Genomic DNA, 14,025 nt, shown 5'->3' with positions numbered 1-14,025 from the left:
CTGTATTCTCCCCCATTACAAGTATGTATAATTATTATGAACCAAACAAGCATGTGCATTTTAAAATTTTTAGCTTTTTCTTGGAATTTGGAATACTTTTCTTTTGGAAAGCTAAAGATTTTCTTGTTCATTCTTAAATTAGAAAAGAAAAACATAAGAAGCATATGGGAGCCCCTGAATATTTTTTCTTCTTCTCCATCTCTACCACTTTTTGAGTGTCTGGAGTAAGGAAGATATATATACTATATATATATACATATATATATACACACACACACACATGCACATACACACATATGTGTGTGTGTGTGTGTGTGTATATACATATATATATATATATATATGTATGTATAAAATAGCACTCCTTATACTAGAGGGTCTCACAGAGGAGTGAGGAAGGCAGGAGACCTGTGAATAATTGCAACAATGTTTGTATGGTTATGGTGAAAGTGTTCCTTTGTCTCTTTTGTTAGCTGTCAGTGGAGTAGGCTCCTGATTCCTGGTGCCCTCCTGTGTTACAGAGTACAACTGCTTCATAGGGTTTTCTTGGCTGCAATCTTTATGGAAGCAAACTTCCAGGCTTTTCTTCCATGGTGCCAGTGGGTGGATTCAAATTGCCAACCTTTGGGTTAGCAGCCGAACAAACCGATTGTGCTACCCAGGCGCCTTTCTTTTGTCTTAATGTGACCTGAAAATGAGAGGCAGAAGGGTATAGTGGCTGTGTGCACAGGCTGGAACAAGACTGCTTGGGCGTCAATGGCAGTATCTGCTACTTATTCATTGTGTGTGCTTGGGTATTCTGCCTTAGTTTCCTTATCTCTAAAAAGGGAATGATAATAATCTCTCTTCCTAAGATTAAAGAGCCCTGGTGACGCAGTGGTTAAGTGTTTCGTGGCTAAAAGAAAAGTCAGCAATTCAACCCACTAGTAGCTCTGTGGGAGAAAGGTATGGATTATTGGGAAGATGGTATGAAATTGTGGGAAACATCTGACACTGTCTGGTACAGTGCTAGCTAGCTACTATTACTTCTAAAATAGCATGGATATTTGTTGTTGTTGTTATGTGTGGTCAAGTCGGACCTGACCCATAGCGAACCCTCCTTGAGTTTCCAAGGCAGTATCACTATGGAAGTGGATTGCCCAATCTTCCTTCCAAGGAGTGGCTGTTGGGTTTGAACCTCCAGCCTTCTGGTTAGCGGTCAAGTGCCTTAGGCACTTCGCTACCAGAGGTCCTGATATGGATATAGTTTCTGATATTATACCCACTGCCATCAAGTTGATTCTGACTGATAGTGGCCCCCATTGAGTTTCCAAGGCTGTACATATTTGCAGAAGTTGATTGCCTCATCTTCTTCCCATGGAGCAGCTGGTGAGTTTGAACCCTCAACTTTCTGGTTAGCATCTGAATGCCTTACCCGCTATGCCACCACAGCTCCTTTCTGACAATATATTGATGTCATAATTCATATTCTCCTATATATTTAGTATCATACTCAGATACTTAAATATAACTTAGTGTTTGTACTTGTACCTACCAAGTACATTTCAACCAAAATATTGGTACATATACAAATTTTAAACGAAAATTTTTACTATGAAATATTTTAGGTGCATACAATAGTTTTTAAAGAATGTGTTTGAATTTTTTCTTATTTAAAATATTGTAGTGCATTTTTCCTTAAACAATAACACTGTGAAAGTAGGTTCTGCAGTTTTCTATATTCCACAGATAAGGAAATAGTAGCATAGAGGGTTTGGCCAATTTGCTCTGATGACCAAGCCCCAGAAGTAATAATAACAATGATTGTTAATATGGATTGTGTTCTTATGTGCCAGGCACTGGACTAGTGCTTATGAATTGTTTTAACTCTCATTCTTACCCTTTGGGAGTCACTGGGTTGCACAAACAGTTAAGTGCTGGACTAGTAGCCACAAGGTTGATGGTTCAAACCCACCCAGAGGCACCTCAGAAGACAGGCCTGGTGATCTGCTTCCCAAAGGTCACAACCTTGAAAACCCTATGGAGCAATTCTACTCTGCACACATAGGCTTGCCATGAGTTGGGATCAACTAGGGCATCAACTAGACGGCAACTCACAATAGCCACCACTGATCCTTTGAGGTAGGTTCTAGGATTATCTCTACTTCCAAGAAGAGCAAACAAGCAGAGAGAAGTTAAACAGCTTGGTCCTATAACACAGCTTGGAAATTACAGACTCAGGTGTTAAAAAAAAGGAAAACTAATCATATAAGGAATGGAAAAGTCATGAAGATGTTTCTTGGGCCAGTCATGCCAATCATGTTTTTGACATGTATCTCATGGTAATTTCTAGAACCAAAATATCATGGATTGCATTATGCCCTCCCACCCCACCCCATATGTGCTGGAATCCTAATCCCTATTCTGTGGATGTAATCCCATTTGAGAATAGGGTTTTCTTTGTTATGTTAATGAACCCATATCAATATAGGGTGTGTTTTAAACTTGATCACTTCTGCAATATAAAAAACAAGTAGACCCCAGGAAGACCAATACTGTCAGAAAACAATTGAGGCACATCTATCTACAAGCCCCCAAACTCCAAGGATTATCAGCTACTAGGAGCTCTGGCAGCGTAGTGCCTAAGGCACTTGACTGCTGACCAGAAGGCTGGCGGTTCAAACCTAACAGCCACTCCTCACAAGGAAGATTGGGCAATCTATTTATGTAGTGATACCACCTCGGAAACCCAAGGAGGGGTCACTATGAGTTGGGTCTGAGTCAACAGCACTTAACAACAACAACAGAAGCAGCCCAAAGGGTCACACAAATTAGAGTAATTTAACTAGATGGCCTATTAATGATATTTTTCCCACTTGAAGAATATTGTTAGGTCTAATGCACAGTGTTATGGGGTTTTGATTATTAGAAATTTTAAAAAATGTATTTTACTTTAGAGTCAGATTTTGAACAAAAATAGTAACATATACTCTTATAAACTCTAACTCACTTGATTGCCTCAGTATGAAAGCATATTTTGGCTCCTTTCAAAACATGAAATTAAAGGAACTAGGAAACATATTAGGAGCTCTGGTAGCATAGTGCCTAAGGCACTTGACTGCTAACCAGAAGGCTGGTGGTTCAAACCCACCAGCCATTCCTCGGAAGGAAGGTTGGGCAATCCTACTTCTGTAGTGATACTGCCTCGGAAACCCAAGGAGGGGTCGCTATGAGTCGGGACTGACTCGATGGCAAATAACGACAACAACAGGAAACATATGAAAACATTGAGACATTCTTTCCAAGGTGATTTTATTCAAGTTTCAGTAAAGTTTGCAGTTTTCTCCCAATGTATATTTTAACACTTAAAGAATTCCAGTTATATTAGAAAATATGAAAATTACCTTAATTCTGTTTTATTTTTAGAATAACATTTATAACGCATTTTTCTTCCAAATTCATTTGATAATAAATAAATAAATACAATATAAATAAATATAAGTTAGTTCACATGCTTTCATGAACATAAAATTATATAAATAAATATTTTAAAATAAATTATGCTTGAGTGTTTGTTTCTACAAACACTTTGGTACAGAAATAGCTTATAAATTCTCATTCTGTTAAAGGGGAAGATAAACACATTCAGTAAAGGTATTTTCCCTTCTTAGCAGTTTGCTCATGAAAACTTAAAAACAACTTATCCATAGTAAATGTGAAATACACTTGATCAAAAGAATCATGTGGAGATAACAGTCACACCCTTCAGATTTTGGGTGGTGACTAATGTAAACAGGAAGGAGAGTGACTGTGCTAGCTTAAGTAGGACCAGGTCAAACCACCCCCTCCCCAGTTTCTAACTCACATCCTGTTAAAATAACTTTGGTTCTGATTTCTAGAAAAATGACTTTAAGATTTGAAGAAATCTCAGTTCTTTAGGAAGAACTCAGATAGTTCATCATTCTATCGATAGTCACTGCACGAATTCGGAAAGCATGAAGAAGGATGCAAAGCTTGATTTTAGTTTTATAAAAATCCGGCTCTTCAAGGGACGGTTTTTGTGGCACAGTCTCAGTGTTGAAATTCAGGGCCTAGGAGAATAAATACATATGTTGTTGTTGTTGTTGTTATGTGCCGTCGAGTCGGCCCCGACTCATAGCGACCCCTCCTTGGGTTTCCGAGGCAGTATCACTACGGAAGTAGGATTGCCCAACCTTCCTTCCGAGGAGTGGCTGGTGGGTTTGAACCGCCAGCCGTCTGGTTAGCAGGCAAGTGTCTTAGCCACTATGCTACATATATGTATTTAAAATTAAAACGTTCATCCACAATAATGGGTGAAGCCAATACATGTCTCAGAGCCTACAAACCACTCCCTCATTACATCTCCTAAACCCAACCCGAATCTACTCCCAGCCATCAGGCCGGGCAAAACCTGAGAGAAGAATACTCGTTGCTCAAGTGCACACATCTTCAGTGAGCTCTGAAATGACCCTCATAGCTGTTTAGAAAACCGTCAGTAGGAGTTACGTTTTAGAAATTCTGTTAAGAAGACATCTGCTGCAATATCTAATTATTTTTTGTATATGTTACATTAAGAAGCTAAGTTCTTTTTAAAACTGGAAGGTGATTGTTTGCTATTATCAGAATTTCTATCAGTAACAGATCTGTTTAGTACAGACACTCCATTGGAGTCAGAAATGAACCTGACCATCGATTTCCCAATTCTAGCCCTTGGAATCGATTACAACATAGTAAGACACAATGAGGAGCTCTGGTGGTGCAGTGGTTAAAGCATTTGGCTGCTAACCAAAAGGTCAGCAGTTTGAACCCACCAGCCACCCTGCAGGAGAAAGGTCAGGCAATCTGTTTCTGTGAAGATTTACAGCCTTGGAGACCTTATGGGACAATTTTACTCTGTCCTATAGGGTTGCTATGAGTCAGATCGACTTGATGGCAGAAGCTTTGGTTTGGCTTCCATTTGAAGAGTGTTTGGTACTTTCACTTGTTCCTCACTGAAAAACTAAAAGAGGAGTTTCTGTTGTTCATTGATGTTGAGTTGAGGCCACTCCATGTGCTACAGAGCAGGACTGCTCCATGGAGTTTTCTTGGCTATAATCTTGATGGAAGCTGATCCCCAGGCCTATTTCCCAGGTACTGCTGGGTGAGTTTGAACTGCTAACCTTTAGGTTAGCAGTCAAGTAAACTGTTTATGCCACCTATGAACCTAGGGCAGTTAAAGACCTCCCATTTTACAGAGGAAAGGACTAAGCCACAGACGTGTTAAGTGGGTTGAGCATAGTTGTCTCGTTAATGGCAGAATTGATTCCAGAGTACAAATCACCTGACTCTTGGTTATAAGAGTTTTTAAAGTGAACTATGAAATAAATCTCTCTGGATAGTTACATTCTTCGATACTTGCATAAAGTGTACTGCCTTATAAAACAAAACAAAACAAAACCGACAGCTATTGAGTTGACTGTGACTCATAGTAATCCTATAGGACAGAGTATAACTACCACAGAGGGTTTCCAAGGCTGTAAATCTTTATGGAAGCAGACTGCCTCATATTTCTACGTGGAGCAGCTAGTGGGCTTGAACCACTGACCTTTTTGTTAGCTGCCCAATGCTTTAACCACTACACCATCAGAGACCCCTTTCAAACAGGTATTTATTTATTTGGTAAATAAATACATAAATAAACAATTCCTTTTCAGACAGTGATTTCTGCCACCATGTTTTTATCCCATCAAGGCACTCCCCCTGTTCTTACATAAATATTTTTATGATTGTACTAGCATCATGTACTACGGTGATACAGAAAATTAAAAATCAAGTTCTCGCCTATGAATAATATTGTGGCTATCATCAGATAATAGGTCATTACTTCATTTGATTCACAATAGGTCATAACCATGCATCAGTCCTACTTGTTGTCTCTTCCAAGATGTGCAGATATGCATGCCTGCCCCTCACCTGTATATTCTAGAGCCTTGAGAGATGAGTGATAAGATCTGCATGGTGAAATCTCTTTGACAAGGGTTCAAATCCTGGTTCTGCCATTTATATGCTGTGTGACCTCAGACAAGTGGTTTAAGCTTTGATTTCAACTCTGACCCTTGGCGACTCCACATGGGTCAGACTAGAAAGAACTGTGCTTCATAGGGTTTGCAATGGCTGATTTTCAGAAGTAGATCACCAGACTTTCTTTCAAGGCAACTTAAGGTGGACTTTAACCTCCAACCTTTTGGTTATCAGCCGAGCCCATAACCATTTGCACCACCTCGGGACTCCATTCAAGAAATAGGAGGCTGCTTTTCTTAATATGATAGGCTTATGGTTGCCCTCGCAGTAGAGGGAGCCTTCAAAGCTGTCTCCCCAAAAATATTGCTCTGTAGGGTTTTTTTTTTTTTTTTTTGGGTACCATCGGATCAATGTTCAACTCATCACAACCTCATGTGACACAGCAGAAATGCCCCATAGAGTATTCTAGGCTGTAATCTTTGTGGGAACAGATCACCAGGTCTTTATTCCACATAGCCTCTGGGTAGATCTGAATTGCCAACCTTTTGGTTAGCAGCTGAGTGTTTAACTGTTGTGCCACCAGGGATTCTTGCAGGGATTATTGTTGTTGTTGTTGTTACGTGCCATCGAGTCGGCCCCGACTCATAGCGACCCCTCCTTGGGTTTCCGAGGCAGTATCACTAAGGAAGTAGGCATGCCCAACCTTCCTTCCAAGGAGTGGCTGGTGGGTTTGAAGTGCCAGCCTTCTGGTTAGCAGTCAAGTGCTTTAGGCACTATGCTACCAGAACTCCTGCAGGGATTATACAAGGGACGTTTTCAGACCTCTCCCCTTCAGGAAGGGCTGATTTTATACCTCTTCAGGGCCCCTGGCTGATGTCTTCAGCATGAGGAAGGCTCTCTCACTGATAGAAGGGAAGGCTTACCTGCATCAGCTCATCAATAGCTGCCAGCATGTTTTGATCCAGAAATATCTGTCTCTTGGGGTCCATTAAAAGCTTTGCATTCATAGCCTTAAACTCCAGCTGGTATATCTTCAGGTCCTCATAGATACTATTAAGGCACAGAGTCTGGGGGATGTGAAGAAAGGGGAAAAGCAACATTGAGACAGGTTAAAACCTTTCCTCCCACTGCATTTGAGGAAAGAGTTTTGAGTCTTACTCCCATCCTATGAGAAAACATAATTGAACATCAGTGATAGGACTTCATAGTGTGAAGTTTTTGTTTTTACTGACTTACGGTTATGAAAGAGGTCTCATGGGAAGCCAGGCAACTCCCGTTCTGGAGAAAAAACAAAATCAGGCATCAATGATATACATTTATCCATTAACTTATAAGTATTATATTAATTTATCAATTAAATTGTAAATATTATATTAATTTATGAATGTAAACCTCTTTGATTCCTCTCAAACATATCTGTTCTCATAATTTCTTCTTTTTCAAATCTAACTTCTGAAATAAGACCTGATAAAGTCTCATGATGAGGGACATCAGAAACATGCACATTCTTGGAAAAGATGAGGTCTGATATACAGCTCTTAACTGTGTTAGAGTCACTGGGGGAAAAGCATCCTCTGTGCTGTGGTTCCACTACCTGTCTGTCAGTTTGTCATGCTGTGGTGATGTGTGGGTTGCTATAGAATAGTGCCTAAGGCATTTGACTGGTAACCAGAAGGCTGGCGGTTCACACTCACCAGCCACTCCTTGGAAGGAAGGTTGGGCAATCTACTTCCATAGTGATACTGCCTCAGAAACCCAAGAGGGGTCGCTATGAGTCGAGGTCAACTCGACGGCACATAACAACAACAATGATGTTGGAATCTATGCCAGCAGGGTCATCCATAGTAGACATAGGGTTTCAGCAGACTAAGAGAGATTGCCAAAAAAAAAAAAAAGGCCTGGAAATCTACTTCAAAATATTAGTCAATGAAAATACTATGAATCACAACAGAATATTGACTAATACAGTGCTGGAGGATGAGCCCCAAAGGTTGGAAGGCACTTCAAACACACAGTGGCTGCACCAATGCCCTTGACCATGCCAGTGAGGGTGAAGATGGTGCCGGACTGAGCAATGTTTCATTCTGTAGTACATGGGGTTTTCATCAGCCAGAGCTGACTTGATGGCAACTAACAACAAGAAGAACCACGTACCATGGTTAATTCCAGAGGTAAACAGGCCTTCACTGTGCTGGTTTTATCTTTTGTGATATCTTCATGATCAATCTCTTCAGAAGTGCAGGAGTAAAATTCTAAGGTTTGTCTGGCCTGTAAAAAATATGAAGAAAAACTCAGTAATATTTATATGGCATCTGGCTCCCCATGAAGCTGACATGTAAGGGTCCCAGTCTGACCGCAGCTAGTTAGCCTAGACCTCCATCTCTTTAACCTGTAGGAAATGCTGGTTCTTCATCAGACAAGGGGAAATAGGTCATTTAAATTCTTTCTCCCTCCCTCCTCTCCCTTTGCTTAGGACATGTTTCTCTGGATGACATGTTTTTCCATTATGTAAACACTATAAATCATTTCAACAGGCTGTGCTAATCAGCATCTATACCACGTTGTGACACTTGCTTCTGATGAAAACAGGTTTTTTTTTTTATTTTCTTTTGCCAAAACACCTCTGTTTTATGAATATCTTTTCCATGTATAACTTCTAAAGGGGGAACTGCTAAGGTCACAGCTTGATATAACAAACATGCAAACCCTAAAGATAAGTTGAGATATAATTTGCAGTCTTGTGTGTGTATACACAGAAAGAGCATGTGCGAAGATATTATTAATTAGGGAGCTCTGGTAGTGTAGTGCCTAAGGCACCTGACTGCTAACCAGAAGGCTGGCGGTTCAAACCCACCAGCCACTCCTTGGAAGGAAGGTTGGGCAATCTACTTCTGTAGTGATACTGCCTTGGAAACCCAAGGAGGGGTCACTATGAGTCAAGTCCAACTTGACAGCACATAACAGCAACAACACTATTAAGTATAAAATTTATCTTAAGTTAATAACATTCTGATTGAAGACTGAGTTCATTTTTCTATTCAACAAGCTTGATGTGTGCAAGGTACTATGCTAGGTATAAAAAACCTAAAACCTACTGCCATTGAGTCAATTCCAACTCATAGCAACCTCCGAGATTTCCAAGGCTAAATCTTTATGGAAGCAGACTGTCTCATCTTTCTCCCATGGAGCAGCTGGTGAGTTTGAACTACTGACCTTTTGGTAGCAGACCAATGCCTTAACCACAGTGCCAACAGAGCTCTATGTTAGGTGTAAAGGACTACAAATAAGAGGATTGTGCCTTACTGTCCTGGAATTCCAGGCTTAGCTGTGGAGACAGGCAAGTGCCCAAATGACTAGAAGACATGTCAGCAGGTAGGAAGTGCTACAAAAGGTATGGAGGCTCTGAGGAGAGGGTAGAAAAGGAGTCACAGACTTTACCAGAGATGGGATATCTGATGGGTTTGAACCACCAACCTTCTGGCTAGCAGTCAAATGCCTTAGGCACTGTGCCACCAGAGCTCCTTGGCGGGTAGAGAAGGAGAGGGGATTTTAGGCAGAGGGAAATGAATGAGTCATGACTCAAAGCCTGACAGTATAGAAAATGGGAACCAGGTAATAAGATCCCTGCCTGTAATGGGCAGAATAATGGCCCCCTAACAAAGATGTTCAAGTTCGAATCCCTGGAGCCTGTGAATACACGGTATAGGGGAATTAAGGTTGCAGATGGAATTGAGGTAGTGAGATTATTCTGGATTATCCAGGTTGGCCTAATGTAATCAGTCTAATTGGTCTTTATAAGTGGAAGATGGAAGCAGAAGAATATTAGAATGATGCCATGTGAGAAAGATTTAACTCGCTGCTGCTGGCTTTTGAAGGGGCCACATGCCAAGGAATATGGCCTGCACAGAGAAAGCAGGAAAATGGATTCTCCTAGAGCCTCCAGAAGGAATGCAGTCCTGCTGACTTCTTGATTTTAGCCTAGTGAGACTCAGTCACACTTCTGCCCCAGAGATTTAATAACAAATTTATCTTTTCAAGAGAAGCTGAAAATTTGGATTCTTATATAAAAGGTCCATTTTTTTCAAAAATCAACTCAGTGTTGAAAAGTCTGTGTCTCCTTTTCCACCCTCTCCTCAGAGCCTCCATACCTTTGTAGCATTTCCCACCTGCTGACATGTCTTCTAGTCATTTGGGCACTTGCCTGTCTCTGCAGCTAAACCTGGAATTCCAGAAGAGAAAGGCACAATCCTCTTATTTGTTGTCCTTTATACCTAGCATAGAGCTCTGTTGGCACTGTGATTAAGGCATTAACAATCAACTCAAAAGCCAAAAAAGAAAAAATGGGCCCAACCTTACATATCTGTAGGCTGGCTGTGGCCTGGGAACCTCGTGCATTTGCCACCTCTGTTTCCTGAAGCAGTCAGTTGATTTGCTCCCGCAAATTTGACAAAGGAATGATATAAAAAATACGAAATTGAGTTCTGTAGTCTTTTGACCTTTAGCACTACATCTGGGAGTACAAGAGTCAGCTTTTTCACATAAAGCATCTATTTAAATTAGAACTCTTAACTTTTATCCCTATTGAACATCTCTTTAGGAATCAAAGCACTTATCTCTGCCATTTTCACTTGGTGAGCTGCTTTTTTAATTAAGATTGATTGAACTGCCAGGAGCAATTGGCAGCACATTATGAAAGATTAGAAGGAAAAAAAAGGAGTTTTTTAAGAAGAACATTGGGCTTATTTTAGGATATTCACAAAGCAACAAGCTAGAAAATACTGCAGAAAGATTTACTATCAAGCAGGAAGGCAAAAGGACATTTTTAAAAATTAGTCTTTGACCTTAGCAGCAAAAGTAATAGTCTTGGAACACTTCTAAAAAGGGGGAAATAATTTTTTTTTTTTTTTTGGCATTAAAATAAGAAACTTAAGAAAATAAATGAAGCTGTACATAATTAGGTAACTTCCCTTAGAAAATGAAGGCTGGGCATGCACTGGCCCAAGCTTCCCTAAGATGCAGCTGCTTTAACCAGGCACTACACGGCATCGGACTGGAAGCTGGAGAGTCGCACACGGGACAGGTTTAATTCATCTCCGTAGCCCCAGGAGCACAGAGTATGCACCTAATAACTTTCGTAGATTGATAAGTGGTGTCAGATAAACAGTGTGGACTTGACACAATTCCATCTCTCTTGGCAGGCTACAAGGAACACTGTAAATACCCACTTTCCTCTGTGTAGACATAACCAAAATGAATGCCATTTTAATTTATTACTACTCTTGCTTTCTCTGGAGACACAATTTCATTGAGACTCTTTCACTAATAGTTGGGCCATTTGTAAAGTTCCCTCTCCCCTTCTTGACAGCTACTGATTAACTTCCACAATTTCCCTGCAGTTCCTTCAGGTGACCAGGGGTTCAGAGAAGCTCCTTCCACAGAGAGGCTGCAGAGAGGGCACAACGGACACTAAACTCTCACCTTCTCAAGCGTGTGGCTGACAGCCCTCAGCAGGTTTTGGGAGTGGTTGAGGCACTCAAACGTCCCAGGGCCTGGTAAAGCCTTAGAGAGGCTCCTGGCCAAGCTGAGGTGGACCAGCAGGGTGAGGCTGGCCACAAGGAGGAGACCTGGAAGGGAAGTGAGGCACAGGGTGAGCTATTCCCCAGGGTTTGGCTTATCTCCATCTTCCCCCATTCTGGCCACCTTTGTCCATCTGTGTCTTTTCTTCACTAATCCCACCCTACCCGTCTCCAATCACCCTCCAAGACTTGAGAGATGAATTGAGTTCTTGGAAGGCAGATGCTCTAATGCAGGGACAAAGCTAGCTCACTGTGAGGAGTCCCTGGGTGGTGCAAACAGTATTGCACTTGGCTGCTGACTGGAAGATTACAGGTTGGAGTGCACCCAGAGGCACTCAGAAGAAAGGCCTGGCAATCTACTGCCACAAAGTCAGCCATTGAAAACCCTACGACGCACAGTTTTACTCTGCCCCACATAGCTAGGGTCACCTTCAGTTGGAATCCACTCAAAGGCAACCGGTTAGCTCTTTGTGAGGGCCCCCAGATGAGCTGAGAGAGGGGCACTGGGCCCAGAGCTCACCCTGAGAAAACCCCCATTTCACAAGCAGGGAAGCTGAGGCCAGGTGATGAACTGACTGATCCAGACTCACGACTGTGTGTCTTGGAAACAGTAGATTCACAAAGTACTTTGCTTTGCAGCCACCTGAGTTGCCCTCTTGCAACTACAGTTGAGGAACCCTGGACTACAAGCCTAGAGCGGGAGATATTAATACTTAGCTCCTGGTGCTGTTTCAGGGTTAACAGAAACAGCATTCTATTTAGCACATGGTAAAAGCGCAACACTTGCTTTTCCCTCTTTGCATGAGAATGCTAATTGTCTTCCAGTCTCCCCTTAGCCTGTCTCAAGTTTCTGGGTCCCCTTCCCCGGCTGCCATCCTTTCCCCCAAAAGCGTAGAGTCTGGGCGCCAGTTACTCACTTCGCAGCGGACACATGCCGAGCGGATCACAGGACGCGGACGGATGGACTTGGCAGGTGAGGGCGGTGGCTGGGCTACCGACCCAGGGGGTCACATTTTTATAATTGCCCCAAGGTCGCGGCAGGACTTTCCCAGGGCTCTGGTGTCTTTCCTTCTCTCTCTGTCTCTTTCTACATCAGCTTCTCGGTGACACGTGGAGTCCGACCCGCGGGGCTTGCAGCGCTTTCGGATTAACTCCCCGGGTACCCCGCCGCAGTCATTTCGGGACGGCCCCGCCGCCTCCAGACAGGCCCAAAGCGAAAGCGAAATTTGCTCAGGGTACGGGCTCAGGATCCCAGGCTGGCCCGCCCATCCCTGCCCTTGGCCTGGGTCCTACGCCTGGAGCCCCAGCTGCGCAGAGGTCGCAATGCAGCGCCCCCTCCCGAGGGAGCACGCGAGCGCCTCCACTTTTCATTCACTTTATCCTGAATATACTCCAATCCAGACCTCATGCCAAGTTCTGGATCGCACTGCCATCGAGTCAATTCCGACTCACAGAGAGCCTTTAGGACAGAGTAGAACTTAAGGTTTTCAAGGCTGTATGTAAATCTTTAGGGAAGTAGACTGCCTCATCTTTCTCCCTCAGAGCGGCTGGTGGATTCGAACTGCCAACGGTTTAGTTAGCAGCCTAATGCTGTAACCACTACACCAGAGATCCTTAGATCTGGTTGAGTCGTTCATTGTGTACTTATCATTCATTCATTCAGGTGGCCCATTATATGGCAGCAGACATTGTGCCAGGTAAGAGATACCAGCGGCAAACAAGACGGGGACATTTGGGGTACCTGCAATCAAATACTGACTCAATTGTTTTGTTCAAGGATCTTAATATGAAAAAGGGATGGAAGCAAGCTAGCTATGCCATACTGTAACTAGTCTCTGGTAGAATCCAGTTTCTTACAGGTCCAAGAGAGAATTCTTACAATTTAGTGCCCCAGAGCCACAGGGTCCTGGGAGGAGAGGCCCAGTGAGAAGACACCATAGCAGAGGGATGGGAATAAAGAGGCAGCAAAGGCTCCCAGGGGCAGGGGGTCTCTGGCTTGCGTGTTGAAGTATAAGTAATTGGGTGTTAGTGAGGCAGGATAGGATGCAGGTTCTGGTTTAGGAGAACAGGGACCGGAAGTGAAGATGGAGGGAGGTGGGAGTGTGGGGGTCCTGGTGGGTGTGAAGCTGGAGAGGTTATGCCATGAGGAGATTATACTAAGGACTGTGTGCTGCATTCTGAGGATGGGGAGACCTGTAGGATTTTAGGCAGGGAGATAGGTCAGGATGTGCTTGATGGGAAGATCTCTCCAGCAGTATGGAGGCTGGATGCCAGGGATCAGGAGTAGGGCAGGGAGAACTGTTGGGAGGGCAGGGCCAAGGCCCCATTCAGGATGGAGAGCAGAGGGACTGGGATGGGGAGGGGAGAGGACTTGGTAACTCCGCAGGTGTGAGAGAGAGCAAGGCTCTGAGAATGACTGAATGAAGGTCTTTCCAGTTCCTGTGTGTGT

General features: G+C 42.9%; 1 protein-coding gene across 1 annotated transcript; it reads right to left on the bottom strand.

The window, feature by feature from the left end:
* Positions 1–3,914: 3,914 nt before the first annotated feature.
* Positions 3,915–12,589, bottom strand: IL12A (interleukin 12A). The gene is given in 7 exon segments (XM_042782035.1): positions 3,915–4,070; positions 6,924–7,067; positions 7,237–7,278; positions 8,155–8,268; positions 11,479–11,624; positions 12,494–12,544; positions 12,547–12,589. Coding segments are annotated over 7 exon segments (696 nt in total).
* Between the last annotated feature and the right edge of the window lie 1,436 nt (positions 12,590–14,025).

Source organism: Orycteropus afer, unplaced genomic scaffold (genome assembly GCF_000298275.1).
Source record: "Orycteropus afer afer isolate SDZICR_OR568_19922 unplaced genomic scaffold, OryAfe1.0 scaffold00223, whole genome shotgun sequence".
Lineage (NCBI taxonomy): Eukaryota > Metazoa > Chordata > Mammalia > Tubulidentata > Orycteropodidae > Orycteropus > Orycteropus afer.
The sequence above is the reverse complement of the archived record's forward strand: the minus strand, read 5'-3'. Positions and strand labels throughout refer to the sequence as shown.